The sequence below is a fragment of the Leptidea sinapis genome, chromosome 2 (assembly GCF_905404315.1).
Source record: "Leptidea sinapis chromosome 2, ilLepSina1.1, whole genome shotgun sequence".
NCBI classification, from domain to species: Eukaryota; Metazoa; Arthropoda; class Insecta; order Lepidoptera; family Pieridae; genus Leptidea; species Leptidea sinapis.
The window spans coordinates 15,280,198-15,302,465 of record NC_066266.1 but is presented as its reverse complement, the minus strand read 5'-3'; the positions used below and the strand labels follow the sequence as shown (position 1 = coordinate 15,302,465).

General features: G+C 34.8%; 2 protein-coding genes across 10 annotated transcripts in view; one reads left to right on the top strand and one right to left on the bottom strand.

Moving 5' to 3' along the window:
- The window catches only part of LOC126976954 (phosphatidylinositol-binding clathrin assembly protein LAP), a 56,743-nt gene extending 51,396 nt beyond the window's left edge, over positions 1–5,347 (bottom strand). For all 9 annotated transcript variants that reach the window (XM_050825563.1, XM_050825591.1, XM_050825600.1 and 6 more), the window contains exon 1: positions 5,082–5,347. In XM_050825563.1, coding sequence (XP_050681520.1) covers positions 5,082–5,214 — 133 coding nt within the window. In that variant the 5' untranslated portion in view covers positions 5,215–5,347. The remainder of the gene's footprint in view (positions 1–5,081) is intronic.
- A 6,892-nt stretch (positions 5,348–12,239) lies between these two features.
- On the top strand, positions 12,240–22,064 carry LOC126977041 (uncharacterized). The gene is made up of 2 exons (XM_050825700.1): positions 12,240–12,895; positions 19,603–22,064. The coding sequence occupies exons 1-2, from the start codon at positions 12,671–12,673 to the stop codon at positions 21,346–21,348; spliced, it is 1,971 nt and encodes a 656-aa protein (XP_050681657.1). The 5' UTR covers positions 12,240–12,670; the 3' UTR covers positions 21,349–22,064.
- Positions 22,065–22,268: the final 204 nt, after the last annotated feature.

The following is a 22,268-nucleotide window of genomic DNA, read 5'->3' as shown; positions in this document are numbered from 1 at the left end:
AGTGTTGCAAAAAAACATGGTGGCCACGTTTGTCTCCAAAACCGGCCATGTTGCGACTATTCCTCTTGAGGAACAAAGAACGATTAATGCAGAATGGTATGCTAGCATTTGTTTGCCACAGGTCGTTTCTGAACTCCGTAAAGAGAACTGCAACCGCCGCATCATCCTCCATCACGACAATGCGAGTTCTCACACCGCGCACAGAACAAAGAGTTTTTAGAGCAAGCAAGACAACATAGAATTATTAGACCATCCGCCGTACAGCCCCGACCTAAGCCCTAATGATTTCTATACTTTCCCTAAAATAAATAATACATTGCGTGGTCACAGATTTTCATCACCTGAAGAAGCTGTGGACGCCTACAAAACCGCCATTTTGGAGACCCCAACTTCCGAATGGAATGGTTGCTTCAATGATTGGTTCCATCGTATGGAAAAATGTGTCAAATTTCGCGGAGAATACTACGAAAAGCAATAAATACATTTTTAAATAGTTACGTTGTGTCACTTCCTTGATTCCCGATACTTTTAGTGCAGCCCTCGTAACGACTATAAGACTCCTTATTTGCGAATTTGATTGATTCAACGCCGACTGTTTACAGCTGCATCTGATAACATTGTCACTGCTTGTAGAGTTCAATAAATATTGACACCTCCCACCCACAATGACGTGACCGTGGCAGAGATCACAAGAGCCAGTGTGATCGCCAGTGCTTCTAAAGACTAATTCACATGAAGCACTCTTGACCCAAAAATAAACACAATTGAAATTATTTGCAAGCAAAAACAGTATCCATTTTGAGTTCTATAGGATTTTAGTTTTGTTTGTAAGATGTGTAAGAAAAGTGACAAGTAACAAAAAGAACCTGAGCCCTGTTTATATTAATCTCACACTTCTCTTAAAATTTTTACTTGCAAGTTTAACTCTTTTCCAAGATGTTCAATACATTTTATCATCCAATAAGTAGCCCATAAAACTAAATATGTGTAGTGTTGTTTCTTTTGCCATTGTACTGCACTCTCAAGAGTTTCAAAAAGCATTTCAAGGAAACCTTTGTAAGCAGTAATCTAGATAAACATCTGAGGGTCATCTGAACTTATAACACATCATAATATAACTAATTCAGTAGGTATTGGAACCTTTATGCTGCTTGATGTCAAAGATGGTCAGCCCTACTATAATATAAGCCAAGCAAATGTAATAACTAGAACATTTATACGTAACAAAAATTTATCATTAAATTAACTTAAACGATATACAATAAATGAAACACATCAAATATACATAATTAAAATACAAGCACCCTACAGATAACACAGGAAGTCTGTCTGGTCTTTTATCATATTTCACAGCAATCACTAACATGTTGTTGAAAGCAAAACAGATACAGCATAAAACAGATGGCCACCAAATATTAGAGTGATAAATAAATACTTATACTCAATACCAGTGGTTTGTGACCTTAGTCAAGGGCTCTGAGTTTTAATCTCATTAGGTGCATGTCTGTTTCTTAGTCACAGATTTGAATATAACAATGTATGTCATAGTCATAAGTTACCGACATAGTCCAAATGATTGCCAAACTAAAGTGGCAGTGGGCAGGTCACATAGCTCGACGGACATATGGTTGGGCCAGTAAAGTCCTCGAATGGCGACCACGTACCGAAAAACGCAGTGTTGGTAGGCTCACACAAGATGGACCGACGATCTGGTCAAGATCGCCAGAATACGTTGGATAAAGGCAGCGCAGGACTGATCCTAATGGAGATCTTTGGGGTAGGCCTTTGTCCAACAGTGGACAAAGGCTGATGATGATGATGTATGTCAAATTGTATACTAGCTGCTACCTGCTACATCATCTGCTTACATCCTATAAAGCAGTAAAAGTACTATATCTGCATCTAGCGTGATAAATAGTGGCATATATGTTGTCCCCATCTGTGATTATTTATTCATGCAAAATAAGATATCTAATGTTTTATTTATTATTTTAACATTACATTTTCTTTATTAAAGCTCTAATTGATTTTTACACTCATCTTTTATCAAGTTATCTGTTGTGATATATGATCTGCCCATTGCCAGTGTAATTACCAATGGGAAACGAGTCAGTGTATCTTTTATTATTTTTTCTACTCCTCTACTTTTATCTACCATTTATACAGCCAAATAATATTATGGTACATACAATTCTTGTTGTATTTTACTTCTAAGTTTTTGTATTTTACTTTACTGTATATTACAATAACTGCTTTTGTTAATACATATAAGTGAAAACTGTATTGGTGTAAGATGTATGTTTTCTGAATAAAATAAAATACTTTACTGAGTCTTTGAGTCTTTACTGTGTGGCCTAAAAAAGCATTGTTTACCATACTTTTTTTTTCATGGAAAAGGATAAGCACCAAGCTTACGGTTTACCTGGTGTTAAGTGATCACCACACTAGACAACACCAGAGGAATCACAGGAGCGTTGCCGGTCTTTAAGGAAGGTGCGCGCGCTTTCTTTGAAGGTACCCATGTCGTATCGTCCCAAAAACACCGCACAGTGAAGCTCATTGCACGGCTTTGCAGTACGTGGAAGAAAGCTCCATGAAAAATGCGCTCTGGAGGACCCCCACACATCCAGATAGTGGGAATAATATCCTAATGTGTGGTGTGTCGTGCGAAGGTGGAATTTGGCGACAGGAATCAGGTGAAACAGTTCTTAGGAACACTCCTGATAAATGCGGTAACAGACACACAATGAAGCGACGTTTCTGTGTTGCACGAAGCGGAATGGATCGAGCTGATACTGGGGTACGCCAGATCAGAGATGACAGGAATACTACATATATGGCCGGACCTGCGCTTTGTAGAGTGTTTGAATGTGCGCTGGTTGTTGAAGTATTGCCGCGCTCTTTTTATGACGCTCAGCTTCTTTCTAAGCCTTTAATTTGGCTTTGCCCTCCATCTGGAGGGAGGAAGTGGCAATCGCTCGAAATTTCGTAGGATGTAAAGGGTAGGTGTTCGAGGCGGATGCAATAAAGGAATGTATCCTATCCAAATTTGCTGACTTGTAGTGCCAAACATGGCGGGTCTGCAACATGAGCGTCGGATAGGCACTACACTCCTGACCAAGCAAAGGTCGGACATTCTGAGAAGGGTGTCAAAAGAGAGCTCACAAAAGCTCTTACACTCATACTATAGATATATATGAGAGAAGTTGTTGTGCATGCACTAAGCTATATGTTACTATAGTTTTTTTTCTTTATTATGCCATGAACTCTATAATTTTCTGGGATGAAAAGTATCTAAGATGTTGACTGGGGATGTAAGGTACCATCATGCAAAATTTAAATTAAATTGATCTAAGAGTTTCAGAGATTAGCCTGTACAAACCAGACAGAGATCCAAAAAATTAGAAAAACTTTGACTTGTTCTATTTTTCTTCTTACATCCTTGACTCACTTTTGACCATTTTTTCTTTGTACAGAAACTCATATCTATAGTTTTATTACAAGTACATAATAATATTAAATATGACATACATAATAATATTAAAAGTCTAGCACAAACTATGACTAGATAATTTGTGTTTTGTCAATTATTATTCACAAAGTGCAGCACATTCAACTATTTTAAAAAGAATTGAAAACCAGTTAGTGATTTAAACTCTTAATATTTATTACAAATGAAGATGTTAGTGTTTATTTCCTGAAAAATAAGTGAAAATGTCAGATTGCAGCCCATTGTGAGTAAAAATGGACCACAGGGTTGTTACAATAAAAACACAATGTCAATTTTTAGTAAGCATTATCACACTGAAGATGATATAAAGAAAATTAGTGCTATTTAGACTAGAACAGCAAACAACAGGATATTATATGTCACAGGACACACTGTTATCTTATAGGAAAATATGTGTATACAATGTATTGTAAATAGCAGGAATAAAGGCTTAATAATAATAAATCATCTTAAGCCACAATGATCCACTATCTTAATATAAACCATTAAAAGGCCAGAATCATGACTGAGCAGAAAATTAACCTTCGGAACTACCTTTTTTCAGATATACCAAAACCAAAAGTGCCACACTACTCCCTCACCAAGGTCTGACCCTTATTTTGATTATAAGATGGTTTATTTTGCATGCTCTTATAGCAATAATCCTTATTAAGCAAACTATTAATACACATTGACAGAACACTGTGTGCATGCTATATCACCCCTATCTAAGGCATACTGTGTGCAATCAGAGTTTCACGGAATGGAAAGGTTAATAGGGGATGATTCTCAGCTATCACTATATCATTCTTTATACAAAATCTGAGAATTTCTAGTTATTACATCCAATTGTGACAACAGAGCCCATCTGGAAAGTAGTAGAATAAGTTAAAATGGTGGAATAAAAAAAAATATAACAGGAGGGTGGTAACAAACTTTCAATGCATCCCTATAGCCAACAGGCTTTGGTGTTTGCAAATAAAATAATTAAATTTTTAAAATTGTGGTTGATACAACCTAGTTAAACATAAAAATAAGGTTAAACTTAAACACTAGGAAAAACTAACAATTCATGGGCACACTCTCTGAGGATCATGCTTGCATCAACTTATTTCTGAATTATTTTGCAGTATTTATATATACATATATATATATATATATCTTATATGTTAAAAATAATAATATGCATTTGTTGAGATTATTATTGATTCCAAACACAAAAAAAGGGAGGACAAAATAGGGTTGGACCTCAATATATTGTCGATTGCTATGCAAGATGATCTAAGATTGTATATGTACAATAAATGTGTATGTAAAGAAAATGTGAAATAGAAAACTATTTTAAGGTAACAGTTTAATTACATATTTGATTTGTCATTTTTATTTGGAGACATTAAATACAATATACATAAGTTAGAACAATATAATAAAATAATTATTTTACTAAAGGAATCATTCAGGTATGAATGCTTTTTGTAAATTTTAAACTTCAATGTCAAGAGCAGAAAATCATCTGTGTGGTGGAGCAAAAAATCGTTAGTTATTAGTTCTTACTTCTTGTGTGATTATGCAATGCAAAAACAGTACTTACAATCTAAATGTTTCTTTTTCGGTGCAATCATTTCTTCTGTTGTAGCCTTACACACTGATTTGGCTAATCCTTGCCCAGCAATACTATGGCGAGCAGCAAGAAGCCTATCATTTATCGTCTGACCGGCCATCATCTTGACGGTTTAAGTTAAAACTATCAAATATAAATTTAAAATCACTTATTTTACTGCTTCTTCGATATTTTAAATTTTACGGCTGATGACGAGAATAATAATATGTCACCACCCCCCCGGCTGGTACCATACTAAATCCAAGATGGCGGATATGGAAAATCGTTCATCGGTTTTTTTATTTTATTTAGTGGCACGGGATGCAAGTCCATATGCCTACATTCATCGGTGTTCGAGTAATGTTACCAACGTTAAAAAACTAACTGTAAGCGATTATTACATAGAATATATATCTTAACATAAGTTTTTATAAATAATAAAGCGCTTATCATTTTATTTTTACATCAAACAGTTACTGAAACCATATGTTATATTGACCTCGGTACTATTCAATTACTTCAAATAAAATTATCGAAATTGGCTTTACACTGGCTATTACGGATTAAGATAAAACTTCCATGATACGAGATTTCAAACCGAAACTATTTCCCTGTATTTTAGCAGATCTGAGAAATCGAGATTAATCAATTTTAAAGCTATCAGAACAAGAGCCATGCAATCGAGTCCTCTAAATGCAGTTACAAAATATTATAATGTAATGTGTAGGGGAAATTGTAATGGATTTTAATGGATCTAATTTTTTCTAAGTATTAATATTATATACGTTACCTAGACTTATTTTCTGAAAAAAAACACAATATTTCAATCTAACTTTTTTATCTCGTTATAATTTTATATCTGATCAAAATTCTAGTGTTAATCATACATTTTTAATAAAAATAAATAAAATTAAATCTGTTTATTTCAGACTGTTGGCCCATAAGTGTTAATATTTTTTAGAAAATATGTTAACACATATTTCACATTGCATAATTTAATTTTTAATTGATTTTAATTTAATTCAATTTAATTTAATTCAATTTAATTAATATAATAGGATATATACTCGTATATATTTTTAATGTAATTCGGTTTCCTACCTTCGTAAAAAACAATGCCATCCAGAGACGCCCGAAAGAAGCAGAAGTATAAAATTAGGTTTTTTAACAAAACTATTTTTTTTTCCTGAAAAGACCCGATGCTCTCGTTTTTCGTTTAGTACAGTTTAAATTATTGTGTACGTACCGGCTACAGGTGGTATTGAACGATGATTATTTTTACAGTGCCTACCTGTCTCATTACGAGGTTAATATAAACAAATCGAAGATAAGAAAATATAATGTACGCATATATTGCTCTTTTATGTGTCTGATTTGTATATTATTCGAGTATTGTGCAGTCTTAGGGTGACGGGCGCACCACATTAGGATTCTATCAAAAAATATATATTTTAATAAAACATAATATAATTATGTTTATTATACAAAACGACCCACGATTTGTATTGTGTTACGACACTCTTATTGTAGTATATGACGATAGGCATTTTTTGTATTTATTGGATGATCTTCTCATACGAGCTTAGAATATGAAATCTACAGAAGTAGCGCTGGTAACTTCATTATAAATAGAAAGGACAAGTGATATACAACTTAGGCTGAGATAGAACGGGAGAAAACCATGGATTTTGCATCTCTATCGTATTCTAATCTTTACCTCAATGTCAACTATGAGGCAAACAAACAAGATCTGTCGTGTCATTTAGCTTGCGAATAGTAATTTTGTGATTTTATTGTTTTCAAACATATTTGGAGTGATATATGTACGGATTCCTTTCAAATTTTAAAAGTTAACTAAATGATTGGGTGCCAAAGCCGTAGTGAATATAAAAATCCAGGAGTTAGCTTCCACACATAAGTGTTGCTTTTCACCTAACGTTTTCAATACAATTTGTAACAAGCTAAAATTAATAAATTCAAATTCAAATATTTTTATTCAAAATAGGATGAGATATCACTTATTGAAAGTCAAAACTACCGCCCATTCCAAAATGAATGCCTCAGATCTGGGAAGAATGGGCGCAACAAACTCAGCGGGCTTCTTTTTTTTCATCGAAAAAATATGTTTACAAAGTAATATTGTTCAATTAAACTTATTATTTAATAGTCTGAGGGCGGTCACTCCATTTAAATCTGTGGTATCATAAAGAAAGTCATTTATGTTATAGTAACCTTTACCACACAGACGTTTTTTAACAATTCTTTTGAAGAACGTAATACTTTTGTTTTGAACATTTTCTGGGATCTTGTTGTAAAAGCATATTCATCGGCCCACAAAAGACTTGCCAACTCGACTTAGCAGTTAACATTATGGTTAGGACAGTTTCGGCAAATTAACTTATGTGCCTATGAACATACATTATATTGTCAAGAATATATTGAGAAGCAACAGTCAAGATGTTAATTTCTTTGAATTTTGCTCTCAATGATTCTTTAGGACCTAGGTTATGAATAGCGCGAATAGCCCTATTCTGCAGCATAAAATATATTGTATTAATATCGGCAGCGTTGCCGCATAGCAATACACCATAGGACATAATACTATGGAAATAACTAAAGTATACCAGTCGCGCCGTATCTATGTCAGCAAGTAGGTACTTTGACTTGGCTAACGAGATGACCAACGAGACGTTGACTCGATCATCATAGCCCGGATAGTCCTTACGGCGTTCTTATAGCGTAGAGCCTCTTTCAATATATCAAAAGGTTCTCGCTAAGCGGTTGGCTCAAAGATCAAATACAGATGCCTCTGTCTGCGACCCTGCCACTGATCGCTCAGCCCTTCAGCGCATGCATGACTCCGCTGCGCGCGGCACTCCTAGTTTATGATATTTTGTTTTTGTATATATCTATTAATATAATAATAATAAAAAAAACCTCCTTGGCTGTTGAAGTGAACTGTCACGATTTTTTCCATCAAAATTAGAAAATATAATTTTTTACCAATTTTTATTGGAATTATATCAAAAAGTACTATATTATAATAAGGAAAACCAATTAAAGAATACCAAAATTGTAAAATATACATAAAATAGACAAAAATGCAAAAATTTTAATATAGACATATAGGAAGAAAATATGTGACCAGTGAACCAGTGATATAGTTAATGTTAACAAGGAGAAATACAAAGAACGCACGCCCACCACCGCTGCTGCCTCCAGCGCCACGCCGAGCACCTGCGCCGCGCCGAGGGAGGCCACCGCTGCCACGCCTGGGGTCAGTCGGACGCCCTGTGCGCCGCATGAGATGGACAAATATTATCAACGAAAATGTCATGCGAGCGTACTTTGGGGCGACAGAAAGGGAAATTAACCTCACCGCGTATCGTTCCCGAATGTTTTCTCTTTCAGATCCTTGAACCAGGAATGACCGTTACGATACAAGGACTGTCTGATCAAGTGCGGTTTATTAAACGCAACAACGTGTTGGATGATGCTACGCTTGATCGACTACGCTCTGAAGTAGTCGACTCAACCATCTAACGATCAAGCGAACTCAAAAACTAATCTGATGTCACGTCGAGACTGTAACTGTAAGTACCCATGATAATGAGCAATTGAGGAGGGCTTTGGAAGATTCGATTCACGATTTCAGACAAATAACAGCTTCTGGGAAAACGCGACTTCCCCGTTTTCCTACGCATAATCGTAACATATCGTTAGTTGTGGCTCTGGATCGTATACTTCATACCTATTTACAAACTAGCCAAGACCTTGCTGATACACATTTGATCCTTTACTGTGCAGCCATTGCAGCATGCCGGGTCGCTCATGTCAGGTTTCCGGATTATGATAGGGGGGCACGCGTCGCTGGTGAAACACCTCATTGGCAAAAAAGGATCGAACAACGTATCAATGCTGCTAGAACCAAGATAGGCAAACTAATCTTTTTTAGATCGGGTAATACCCGCCCAAGAGTCATGCGTTTTGTGACACAGGCCTTTGCTGGAACAAATATAAAACCTACAGATTATAGTACCTGTGTCACGGAACGAATTGACTATCTAAAGTAGAAGGTTTCCGCGTGTGCGAACCGGATCCACCGCTATAAAAAATGCGCAGACAGATGTTATCAGAATCGCATCTTCCAAAGTGACCAAAGAAAGGGTATATAGAAGTTGGGACGACAAGGCACGCACCCGGTGGTACTGATGTTCACCTGCCAAATATGGATTAGATGTATTCTTTTTGGAAAAATATTTGGTCGGTGCCCATCACCCACACTGACAATGAATGGATGAATACCGTTGAGCGCTCGTGTGAACGGTTGCAACCTATGGCGCCTGTTGTTATTAGTCCTCTTGATGTTACAAACGCAATTAGTATAACCCACAACTGGAAAAGCCCAGGGCCAGATGGATTACAAAATTTTTGGTTGAAATGGTTGCGGTCTTCACACGGGTGCTTAGCTAAACAATATCAGGAAGCCATTAAATCGGAATCCCTCCCTTCTTTTATGACAACAGGTATCACCTTTCTGCTCCATAAATCGGGTAGTGTCATGGAACCTAGAAACCTTCGACCAATAACATGCTTACCCACAATCTATAAGCTCCTTACATCCATATTGACATCAAAATTAAATAACATTTTTGTGAAAATAAACCCTGCTCAAAATGCATGTAAGGTTGGGTCCCGTGGTACAAGGGAGCTCCTTCTCATTGAGATGGCTTTTAACCAACAGGTTCGTCGAAATAAGAAGAACCTCTCTGCCGCTTGGATTGATTATGAGAAGGCCTATGATTTACGCAAACATTTAGTCATGACATCGGAATTGAATTCGGTGTGGATAAATGTGCGACCATACATGTACTCAGAGGCAGGGTTGTAAAAAGCGAACATATACAACTCTCAGACTCATTATTTCTCAAATCACTTAGTGTGACTGAAACCTACAAATACCTTGGTATATCAGAATGCCTCGGATTTTTAGATAGGGACATTAAATAGCTGGTGACGGTACGTTTCTTTAACCGACTTACTTAAGTTTTAAAAAGCCTCCTGTCTGGTGGAAACAAGGTACGTGCTGTCAACAGCTGGATAATGTCCCTATTAATATACACTTTTGGCATTCTAAAATGGACTCAGTCCGAGCTGGACGCCCTAGATAGAAAGGTCCGTAAACTACTGACGACATACCGGATGCACCATCCACGCTCATCTTTGACGAGATTATACATCCCACGGAAATGTGGAGGCCGCGGGGGCCTAAGTGCCAAAAACCTGCATAATCGTAAACTGTATAATCTCAGGGAATATTTCCTACGTAAAGAATGGGCAGTGCATCGAGAAATTGTGGCAGTAGACAATGGACTTACTCCGCTCTCTTTATCTAAAGAGAATTGGCGAAAACCGGCGATACTCAGTACTCAAGATCGCATGAATGTATGGAGGGGAAAAGAGCTTCATGGACGGTTTTACCGGGCTCTCTACGGACCTGATGTAGACACGATTTCGTCTATGACCTGGCTATGATTTGGTGACCTCTTTGGGGAAACTGAAGGTTTTGCCTGTGCAATTGCTGATGAAGTTATCAAGACGAATAACTACCGGAAATACATCATGAAGGATGGCACAGTAGACATATGTCGGGCGTGCCATCATCCTGGTGAGTCTATCAGACATATTATTTCCGGTTGTTCTCGTCTTGCCAATGGAGAGTATTTGCACAGACACAACCAAGTAGCCAGGATTATCCATCAGCAACTTGCTCTTCGATACAATCTTTTCCTTTTTGAAGTCCCATATTATAAGTATACTCCGGAGCCAGTTTTGGAAAACAGCCATGCCAAGCTCTACTGGGACCGATCTATCATCACGGACAGAAATATCATTGCTAATAAGCCTGATATTGTGTTGGTAGATCGGTTAGAGCGTCGGGCATTTATTGTTGATATCACCGTTCCGTGTGATGATAACCTTGTGAAAGCTGAAATAGACAAATTGTCGAAGTACCTAGACTTAGCACACGAGGTTACTGACATGTGGGATGTTGATTCAACAATAATTGTCCCAATAGTCGTTTCCGTTAACGGTTTTATAGCAAAGAGCCTCGACCATCATCTCAAGAGGCTCTCGCTTAATAACTGGATAAAGGGTCAGTTACAGAAAGCAGCTGTTTTGGGAACGGCGTGCATCGTGCGGAAGTTCCTCAGTCTGTCGCCCTAACCACCGGCGGAATTGTCGTGAACTAACGCCGGCGGGACTCTATTTTTTATATTTATATTCGTAATATTGTTTTTTATAAATATGATACATATATAAATGTAGAAAATAAGATTAAATTGTAATAAAGATAATAATAACAATATTGACACACTTTTTACACAAATAAATACATAGTTGTTGTACATATTTAGAAAAATAGATTAATGAAAGAAAATAAATACATGAATAGATGAATAGAAATAACAAATAACACAATATATTTCCTGATCATTATTAGAGTTCGTATCTTAATAGGCTAAGTGATTTTAATAATTTATAATGTTAATTTCTATTTTAACCGAAATTAGTAATCCCACCCTGTGAATCGAAAAAAATAGACCCTTTGGTTTACGGCAACTTGATATAAATCACAAATACATTTAACCGAAAATTAATAATAAATATGGGAAGAGAACGGTCAATTACGTAATACCAGATTACATTAACGAACTGCCCAAAGAGCTGCAAGAAATGTACATAAATACAACGAAAAGCAAAACTCGCTTTAAAAGATACTTCCTGAAAAAAGAATAGAATTTGGAAAAAAGAATTGAATGGCTCTAGGTACATAAACCCGTGAGGTTTTCGTGGTACTTATTTCATAAAAATATATGTATTTGTTCTGTATTGGCCAATTAAAAAAATAAATAAATATATGTTTAATTCATCTACATTCCCAATCTTCTGTGGAGTATGTGACATTATAATATCGATTCCGTGAGGGGTAATTTTAGTCATAATAATAATATGACATCACCTAAGACTACTCATGTCAAAACTATTGCAACCTATCTAAAAGGGGCACGCGGGGACTACTTCTATAGTGTCAATATTCTAAGCTTCTGACTTACGTTTTTTTTTTAATTTTGAACATGAGATGGCGTTGCTAGCTATAATACAATGAACAAAATAACAAAATACAAATTGTGTTAGTTTTATGCTGTTGCTGTGAAATATTTGGATTTGGGAATCTTCAATAAAATTATTATTTGAGTATTTCAAAGAGTGTGTATATATATTAGTGTAGTAGTAATGTACGTGGAAATTATGTGCGCTAAGTGACTAAATCTGCTGGAAGAAAATTTTCCTACGTATTCCGAATTCCGATCAGAGCACAAAATGGCCGTGCCACCAATCGTGCTGTGAACACAGAACACTTTTGTCTTTAACTCCAACGAGGCTGTGCAGCTCTTAAAGAAGTGAAAAAGATTAGAACTATTGAATATTGACAGTCTGTGATATTATTTATTGACCGATTACCGCTGATCTTAAGCTAAACAGCCTCGTTCGTGTTTTTTGGATAAATTTAAAAAATGGCTAAGAAAAGAAATGTAAATAGACGTAAGAAAGACATAAAATCTAAAACAGACACTATTACAAATAGTGATTCAAATCCCGAATTACCTCAAAAATCCATGTCTCAAAACGCTAATTTGAAGGTTTGCAGACTATGTGAAAATAAAGAAGGACCATTCTTAGGCATATTTGAGGCAGAAAAAACAACCGCTAAGAAAATTGATGAAATTATGCCATTTGTGGTAAGATGTATTTTTTTAATATTATTTATATATTGGAGTTGGATACTGGCGTACCTGGTAGCCAAGCCCATGGATATCTACTTTGCTAGTTTTGGGGATAAATATTGATATATATATATATATAATAAAACACTTTTTAAAGTATTCAAATTTCATAGTCATTAAGCATGCTAAATGCTAACATGGTCTATAAACATCTATTAAAAAAAATCTCTATTTAAATATACGCCACAGCAAAGCGGTATGATGAGCAACTGTGGCATCCTAGTATATTAATACAATTTTTGTAGTGCTAAGTTTTCGCAATGCAAAATGACCACTATTTATTGCACTGACGAAGTTATTTTGTATGTGTATTTTCTTTTGACATTGAAAATCGTTCCAAATTTGTATTCACTGTAGTTATGTATTACCCAATAGAGACAGGTAATTTTAATCTTATTATGAATCTATGTAATGTTAGTTAGTAGTTAGTTGATTTACGCGAATGTTATACATTTAAAGGATAAAAACGTGTGTAATTGTAACTGCTTTTACATTTTGTATTTATTTAAATATATTATGTTATGCATTTAAGTTTAAAAGATTGGCCTGTTAGTGTTAATACTCTTGAATTGTACTTTGAATCACTATATTTACTGCTCTGTGATTGGAAAATGTGCGAAAGACATTATCCAATCACAACATATAATTATTTGGCGTTCACAAAAGGGAACAACTTCTAAAAGCATCCTACACACTATTTTTATTCAAGATTTTTTTATTATGTAACCTACCGCATACCTAAGCACTTCAATGTAGGATTATTTGAAGTGAAAATAATTCCAAATTTGTATTTGTGGATTATGGGTACCACAATGGCACCTTTATCTGCCGTGAAGTGGAAATGTGTAAGCATTATTGTGTTTGTGTGTGTGCAAATGAGTCTAACATCTTAAATCAAAAATGTTTTGTCCAATAAAGAGATGTAATTCTAATAGGCTCCTATTCAGAAATTGTTCACGGATAAATTTAGTCAAATATATGTTTCTATCTTTGAACATCCTGATATTAATAATAGGTAGGTAGGTATTCCATTCTTGGGCCGGGCTTATAACCCTTCCTGGGTATGGAATGGGGCATTTTCTCATAAGAAATTTCTCACTAGCAGCCCAGAGTTTAATAATGTGGAGGCTCACCCCTTATTATGTGGGAATTATACATAGTGAAACATGGATGGATAAAATACACCTTAACCCTTCAGGAATACAGGTGTGAGACTGTGTATTGTTATGTAATTTCTTATTTTATTTATTTGTTTTGCAATAACAATAAGTAGAAAATGAATGAATAAATACACACAATATGCTCTCGCGTAGTAGGCATCATAAGTTTATGTCTGATCCTGGTGTTAACATGAGGAGGTGAGTATTTTCAATGTAAAATATTTCAGAGACTAGTTAAAGCACATTGTCTTTTTAATTCACCATGATGTACTATCATGAGTACCTCATTCATCATTATGTAGAGAACAAACATTAAAGAAACCTACTTTGATAATTAGCAGAACTGCATATGTGTATATATAACATATAATGCTGCTATAATGCAATTCATAATATTGTAGTCCCTGTTGGTACTAAGGAAGGCTAAGAGATTGAAATTTTCTCAAATTCAATAACACAGTTCAGGAAATTGGCAGATGGGATAGTAAAAAATTATCCTAGTTAATAGGTATTGAAGTTGAGTGAAAAAATGTAATATTTGAATTTAATATAATCTTATTGAGTTAATTTGAATTGTAATTAGTGTATTTAAAATTATTTTATTTATTCTATCATAACTATTGCTGGTAAATGTTTTGGTCAACCTGTTATAATTAAAAACTGTAAAATAATAATTATGTATCTTATTGTAATTTAATTAAATCTAATTCAATTTAATTGTGAGTCAACTTTTAACATATGGCACAATTGTGTGGCCATCTGGAGGGCAAAGCCAAATTGGCTTTAAAGATGCTGGGCGTCAGCAATAGAGCACGGCAATACTTCAAGCCGACCCACATTCTAGCACTGTACAAAGCAAAGATCCGGCCACACATGGAGTATTGCTGTCATCTGTGGTCTGGCGCACCCCAGTATCAGCTCAACCCATTTGACCGCGTGCAACGTAGTTGCAACTTCGCACGACACGCCACAAGTATCATCCCCACCATCTGGATGTGTGGCGGTCCTCCACAGTGCGGTTTTCAAGGAGCTTTCTTCCATGTACTACAAAGCTGTGGAATGAGCTTCCTTATGCGGTGTTTCCGCGAACATACGACATGGGTACCTTGAAAAAAAGCGCATACTCCTTCCCTAAAGGCCGGCAACGCTCCTGTGATTCCTCTGGTGTTGCAAGAGATTGTGGGTGGCGGTGATCACTTAACACCAGATGACCTGTAGGCTCGTTTGTCCTTCTATTCCATAAAAAAAAATGTTTATTTTTTTTTAAACTTCACTCATGTCATATGGTAAAAAAGTACTAAGTCAATTGAAGGAATTTAAAATTAACAGTGTCCCAAACTTAATATTACAACAACGATAAAGTTGTCTATATAGCAGGGTACCACAAACAAAATTGAATCTTTGAATAGAGCTTTTAAAATCATAAAAACAGGTTTATATTTATATTTATAAACCTGTTTTTATGATTTTAAATTATTAATATATTATTAAGTGCAAAAACATATTGTATGACAATTTGTGGACTCTCAGTTTCCAATAAAATGATAACAGTGACTTATGTATGTTCAGATGAATATCAACCTACTTGTTTATTATGACTTAATGGAAAATCACATTAAGGTGGTGATGATTCCAGTTGAATAATCATCTATCATGCTCCAACAAAAATTATGCTCCTTAAAAATTTAAATTAGTTAACATTGACAATTTTTTTCAAAAAACATCTATTTTTTCTAACAGGTAAAATACCCCATTCCCTTGAGGTATAGGTTGCCTTACAGCAATGTATTATAATTTTTTATCACTTGTACATATGACACCTCACCTCAGTGCTACAACCCAGTTGTTGTTCTTAGCCTCCTTTATTACCTTCCATCAGTTTATCCAATCTTTGGTTGTCCTTTGCGAGGCTGTATGTCTGTTCATAATAAGAATATTAGGGACTAGAGTGTCCCCCTACATTTTATCCAATCAATCTCATTGTGCCATGTGGATGTGCCTGTTGTGGAGTTCAACATGAGAGAATTTTTGTAGTTCTGCTGTCATCCATTCTCACTAAATTACTCATATCATTTTTTGTTGAGTTCACCAAATTTAGGCCACAATAACTGATCCATGTATAAGATGCCATATTATTTTGTAATCTATCTAGTATGTATTCAATAAAGCCTTTAAATATCAAACCACTTGCAGCAGCTTTCATAAGTAAGTTAAATATAATAGTTGAAGGTGTATTACATTCAGTCACTCCTACATGGATCACATTAATCTTCAAATTTTTTGTTTTATGTCCGACAATTTAAAAAAATAAACAAGTGTTGTTGGTTAATAGTACTATCTCACAATGATCTTTTTTAATGTAAGGGATGTTTCTATAGAATAGATTGGAAAAACATGTATAAATAATGAGCTTATTAAATTAAAACATAAATGAGCTTCCTTGTGCGGTGTTTCAGGGATGATACTACATGGGTACCTTCAAAAAAAGCGCGTACACCTTCCTTATAGGCCGGCAACGCTCCTGTGATTCCTCTGGTGTTGCAAGAGATTGTGGGTGGCGGTGATCACTTAACAACAGGTGACCCGTACGCTCGTTTGTCCTCCTATTCCATAAAAAAAAAAACAAAGGCCCCAATATTGAGCCCTGGAGGACCATTGATCAGGGCTCTTCAGAAGAGCTAGTTCAGTTTACATTCAGTTTTTGAATTCTATCACTTAAGCATGACCATTGAGATAATGCTGTCCTTTATTAACAATGTTTGATGACTATCACAAATAAATACTTTAGATTGATAGCAGAAAATACCAATTGCATCTAGCTTGTTAAAACACTAAAATATAATTAAGGCATAATGTTAGTATATATAATAGAAAGCCAACTAAGATAAGAAAGTTTTACATTATGTAATCTTACCTTGATTGACGCTTGGCTGCTAGACATGGATTACTAGTAGAAAAACGATCAATTAAAATAATTTTCTGTCTGAACAGCATAGACAGAAGCATACTTGGTATTAAAAGAAGTGATTATTTATCACTTCTTTGATAGATATAATAATAGATAGATTCAAATTGATAGATATAAAAAGTATGACTAAATTCAAAGAAGCCAAATCAATATATACAACACTGATATAGGAACACTGTTATTATAAGCTGGTATCTAATGGATGGTATTAGAAGAAAAGGATGACAAACTAAACATACCTACCCAAAATGTATCCAAATAGCGAAGAACAGTGAGGCATGGTAATCTTTAGAGGATACCTTTGTCAAAGGACAAGCTGTTTAACTGAATACCGATAATTAAGATTTAAGTTTATAATATATATGTCCGTGTGGAGTTGCTGTGACTTCCATCAGACTCGTCCCCGTGTGGTGGATAGGGGAATGCCTCCCAGATGTAGGTGGTACCGGGGAAATCAAATACTCGGCGCGAAGCAAAACCAACATTGGCTGGAGAGTCTTAACACTTCTGAGGATGTTATGTGCGCAGCATCCTCAGTACTGGGCTAGAGACGGCGTTCTGCAAACTGATGAAGTGGAGAAAGGGAGAAATGGAAGCACAGTAGAATAATAATCTACCCCAGGACCACAGAACAAACTAGTACAGGATATAAAGTACATATATCCAGCCTGTAATTATAGAGGAACCAAGAAAGAGGAAAACAATTGTCAGGATATGCTGGCATGTGGATTATTATTAGAAAGTCCATCTAACACATTCTACTAACAGAATACAAGACAAAATACCTAAAAACAACAATAACTGTAAAAGATAATACAGGTCGCATAAATTTCTTGGCAGTATATTGTACTCCAAGGCATAAGATTACTGAAGGAATGTCCACCCAATTCTCTAACACCCTAGGACACATCTTTATAACAGGAGTACATTGGAACAGTAAACACACAACTTGGGAGTTCAAGACTAACTACTACCAGAGGTAGGCAATTAAAACACAAAAAAAATGCAAATGATGAAGTCCAGTTCCCATGTAATCTAAGTCAGTCCAAGTAATGTTCTTCCTGAGAAAAGAAAATGGTCCACCAGTCCATCTTGACGGAATTACACTCAAACACCAAGATAGTGCAAAATATTTGGGCATGCACTTGAACCGAAGATTGACCTAGAATAAATATGTCAAAACCAAAAGAGAAGAGTTAATCATTCGCTATATGAACCACTTATGGTTACTAGGACGCAATAGCAAATTGTCTATTGACAACAAATTGCTGATATAAAGAGTCATACTGAAGCCTGGCTGGCACTATGGCATACAACTATGAGGAAGTGCCAGTAAATCCAATATCGCCATAATTCCAAGAATGCAAAATATAACTTAAGATACTACGTAAGGTACATAGTATCTTAATTCTAATGTGCTACAACAAGAGCCTGAACCAAAAAGTGATGCTGTAAACATGTCAGGAAATTAAAAAACATAAAATAAGTCGATATTCTCATTGGAGAATACACTTGACCTGTTAATAAAAATCCTTAATTGCTTTTAGTTATTAGACTGATTGCAGATAAACGAATAAAAAAAGTTCATAATATACAAATAAAATTCTTTTTATAACCTTTGTGAACGGCAAGCATTAAAGGCTTATTTTATTTATAGGCACCAAAATGTTGTTTATTACACACTACACATAAAAAATTTTTGGTTCAAAATTTCCGCACAAATTCATACAACTTCTTAAAAACATAAAACAGGCAATGTACTGCTCAAGTTCTACACAAATTATTGAAAGGGTTTGTCGAAATGATTCTTTTGTAAATTAATTAACCATAGTGAGACTGAGATTATTCCTTACTTTTTCCCGACCTTATAACCTCCTGTATTGTAGTTATTAGCTTATCTTTTTGCAGCAGTATCAAAAAAATGTGAATTTATCATGTCATTCGAATTGAATAGAGTTTAGATGACTATTCATAAATTATAAAAAAGCTGCTAAGTGCGAGTCGGATTCACCCATGAAGGGTTCCATAGCAATTTTTTTTTAGTTTTACCATTCTCTTATTTTAGAAGTTACGGGGGGGGGGGGGGGCACATTTTATGACTTTGGAAGTCTCTCTCGCGCAACTATTAAGTTTCGAAAAATATTATATTAGAAACCTCTGACCTACCTACTGAACACCTGGGTATGGATTTTATGAAAAAAAAAATTTTTGAGTTTCAGTATGGGGAACTCCCAAAAACTATTGTTTTTTTTTTTTCTATTTATTTTATTTTAATTATTTATACTGACAGACATGACGAATCCACGGGTTCCATTTTTTGCAATTTGGCTACGGAACTACGGAAAGTTTTATCTTTGTGGTTTTTATAATGTCTAAAAATATTTAAAAATAAAATATTGAATAAGTTCTAGAAGTCACGATATAATATTTTTTACAAATATTTAATCCTTTATGTTGGCGTCGTAAATGTGGTCACACTAATGTTTCATCTAAATAGTTATAATATGTACTTATATATTTTTTTTAAATTTCAGATTTCAGAGAATGATGACTTGCCTCAAAAAATATGCTTTCGTTGCTCAGCAAAAGTAGAAGAACTTCATGAGTTTTTACAAAAATGTGTCAACACCCAAATAAATCTTCGGAATGCTGCGGGAAGAGAAGGTCCTTTAGAAATAAAAAAATCACGAAAAATATGGGAAGAACATTTAAACCAGTCCAATATGCTGAATGAGAATCTCTGCGATGCTGTACTTAAAAGGGCAATGAAAGGAATAAGTGACATACCTGTTCTTCCATTACCAGCTGAAGAGACACCCAAAAATGATTCTAAGAATTTAAGTAATAAAAAAAATGCAACCAATTTGCAGGTTAAAAAAGGCACTGAAGAATCTCCAAAGTCTGAAAAGGAAATAAATAAAGTAGATGAAAAAACAACAACAAATACCTTACAATTAAGGAATAGAAAAGATAAAAATGAAATTGATAAGCCAGAAGAAAATAAATCTGAAAAGGTTCAAGTTGTTAACACAAATACAGTTAGTGAGAATGAGACTACAGACAAACCTCCAGAGGCACCCAAACCTTTCAATATTATGGATCATGTGAGTATGATTAAAGTGAATGGTGTAGGAGTTCTGTTTCAGTGTGAATTGTGTAATAGGAATTTCCTCAGAAAAGACGTGGTCATGGCACACGGCTGTTCTAAAAATGGCGGTAAAAAAATTGCCGAAGAAGTTAAACCAATAGTACAGGAACCACCCAAGATACCCTTAATTAAATACATCAACACTAAACCTCCAAACGAGGTTAAAAAACCGCCTTTCACAGGCACAATTTCAACTATTATATTAGATGACGATGACAATGATACTGTTAAAACTGTAGAAACTCCTATGACGGTAAAAAAGCAGAAGCCAAAAATTGGTCCAGCTAGTAAAGTTAAACGCTATGAAAATGAATCAAAAGAATGTTTATCAAAGGAAGAACAAAGCAATAAAGCTGTTGAAGCACCACAATCAAATATCTCACCATCTATTCAATTCCCATCTGTGCCTCAGATGAATAGTCGATACAAACTAGTACCAGGACCTAATAATACATTTACATTAGTGGAAGATAAATCTATAATAACCCCTGAAAAACCAGCTGAAAGTTTACTAAGCCCAAAGATTACTACTCCGCCACCTTTAAGACTTATAGAGAGGACACCTGAACATAAAGCTGCGCCAGCACCTTACCCAGTCGGATTAATTAAAAAAGTGTCACACCACACACCACCATTCCCAGATATGCCCACAACTATTCCAGAAAAACCTGCCCCTGCATCGAAGAAACAATCATATACAATTGTACAAACTGGTAATCCCAGTAAACTCTTGATATCAACAAAACCCCAGCCTGAAACTGATGTAGTTCCAAAAAAGAGATCACGAAAAACACAGCATACACTTATCAATCAACCACCATATTCAGTTATATTAGAACAAAATGACCATCCTAAAGATCCTGAATTCTTTACATTTGTCAATGTAGATCCATTGCTAGAGCCATCATATGTGTTACCTACAGATAGTATAGTACAGGAGCCACAAATCTCAACATCAAATAAAGGCAATCAAGTTGTAGATAAAGAAAAGGATAAGTATTCTTGCAATTTATGTGGGGAATCTTTCTCAAGGGAAAAGAAGCTTCTTTCTCATATAAAATTTCACTATAATAAAATGGATGAAGAAGATCAAATGAGAGCGCAAAAAACTGGTAAGAAACGGAAGTCTTAAAATATTGGTATTATGTGACTATCACATTCAGAAATGAAGAGACAAGCATTTGTTGGCTCCAACATAAGTAGAAAATCTTGCAAGAATTTGTAGATTCCACAACTACAAACATATAAACCCATTATTTGAGAATAGTTCAAAGTCACTGATAAATATAATAATCAATGGTGGATTGTACCTTTATCCCTTTGTAAATAGAAATATTTTACAGTTTGTAAAACTTTATAATATATATTACTGATATTTTCAAAGAAAAATAATTGTAAGTGATACTAGATATTTACTCATCCGTAGAATAAAGACCGATCTGTAGGATTGATAGTATTCAGTAGAGGTTAGAGAAGTTGTTAACTTGTTTAACTTTTAGACGGTGATACTTGACTTTTAGATTTTTTGGTATATTGTTACAACGTCTCAGCCTAGTCAAATGCTTTGTAGTGTACTTTTTTTTTGCCTTTATTTTACAATATAGTGAGTTCCATATTAACATAGGACGTTTTATGATGAAACAGCGGGAGTTCGCAGTGAAGATTAGACATTGTTTGACGGAGACGTATCAATCGAGTGACGTTCTATATAAATAAGGGTCGTTTTTGGTTGGAATTACTAAACTTTTATGAGTCCTTTGTGATTGTCAACCTTGAAATATTCAAAAATAATGTTAGTTTTACTAACCTTAAATATAGCTAAATAAAAGAGTAAATTTAGAGTTAAAATTGTTTATTTATTAAAAATTCTCAAAATAGGTAACAAAACCATCGATCACAACAGTAAGTTATGAACTTAAAATTATGCATAGTCTAAAACTTACGTATCTATGTACCTAAAACCAAAAATAACAAATTACTTAAAAAAAGTATTTAAAATTATTATTATACGAGTAGTCAGAGGTATCGTGACTTTGGTGAAGTTCCATACTT

Excerpts from the sequence above, each read along its gene's own strand:
- LOC126977041 (XM_050825700.1), top strand. The coding sequence starts at position 12,671 with ATGGCTAAGAAAAGAAATGTAAATAGACGTAAGAAAGACATAAAATCT. Across the intron at positions 12,896-19,602 it reads ATGAAATTATGCCATTTGTG|ATTTCAGAGAATGATGACTT; the intron begins GTAAGATGTATT and ends TTTAAATTTCAG.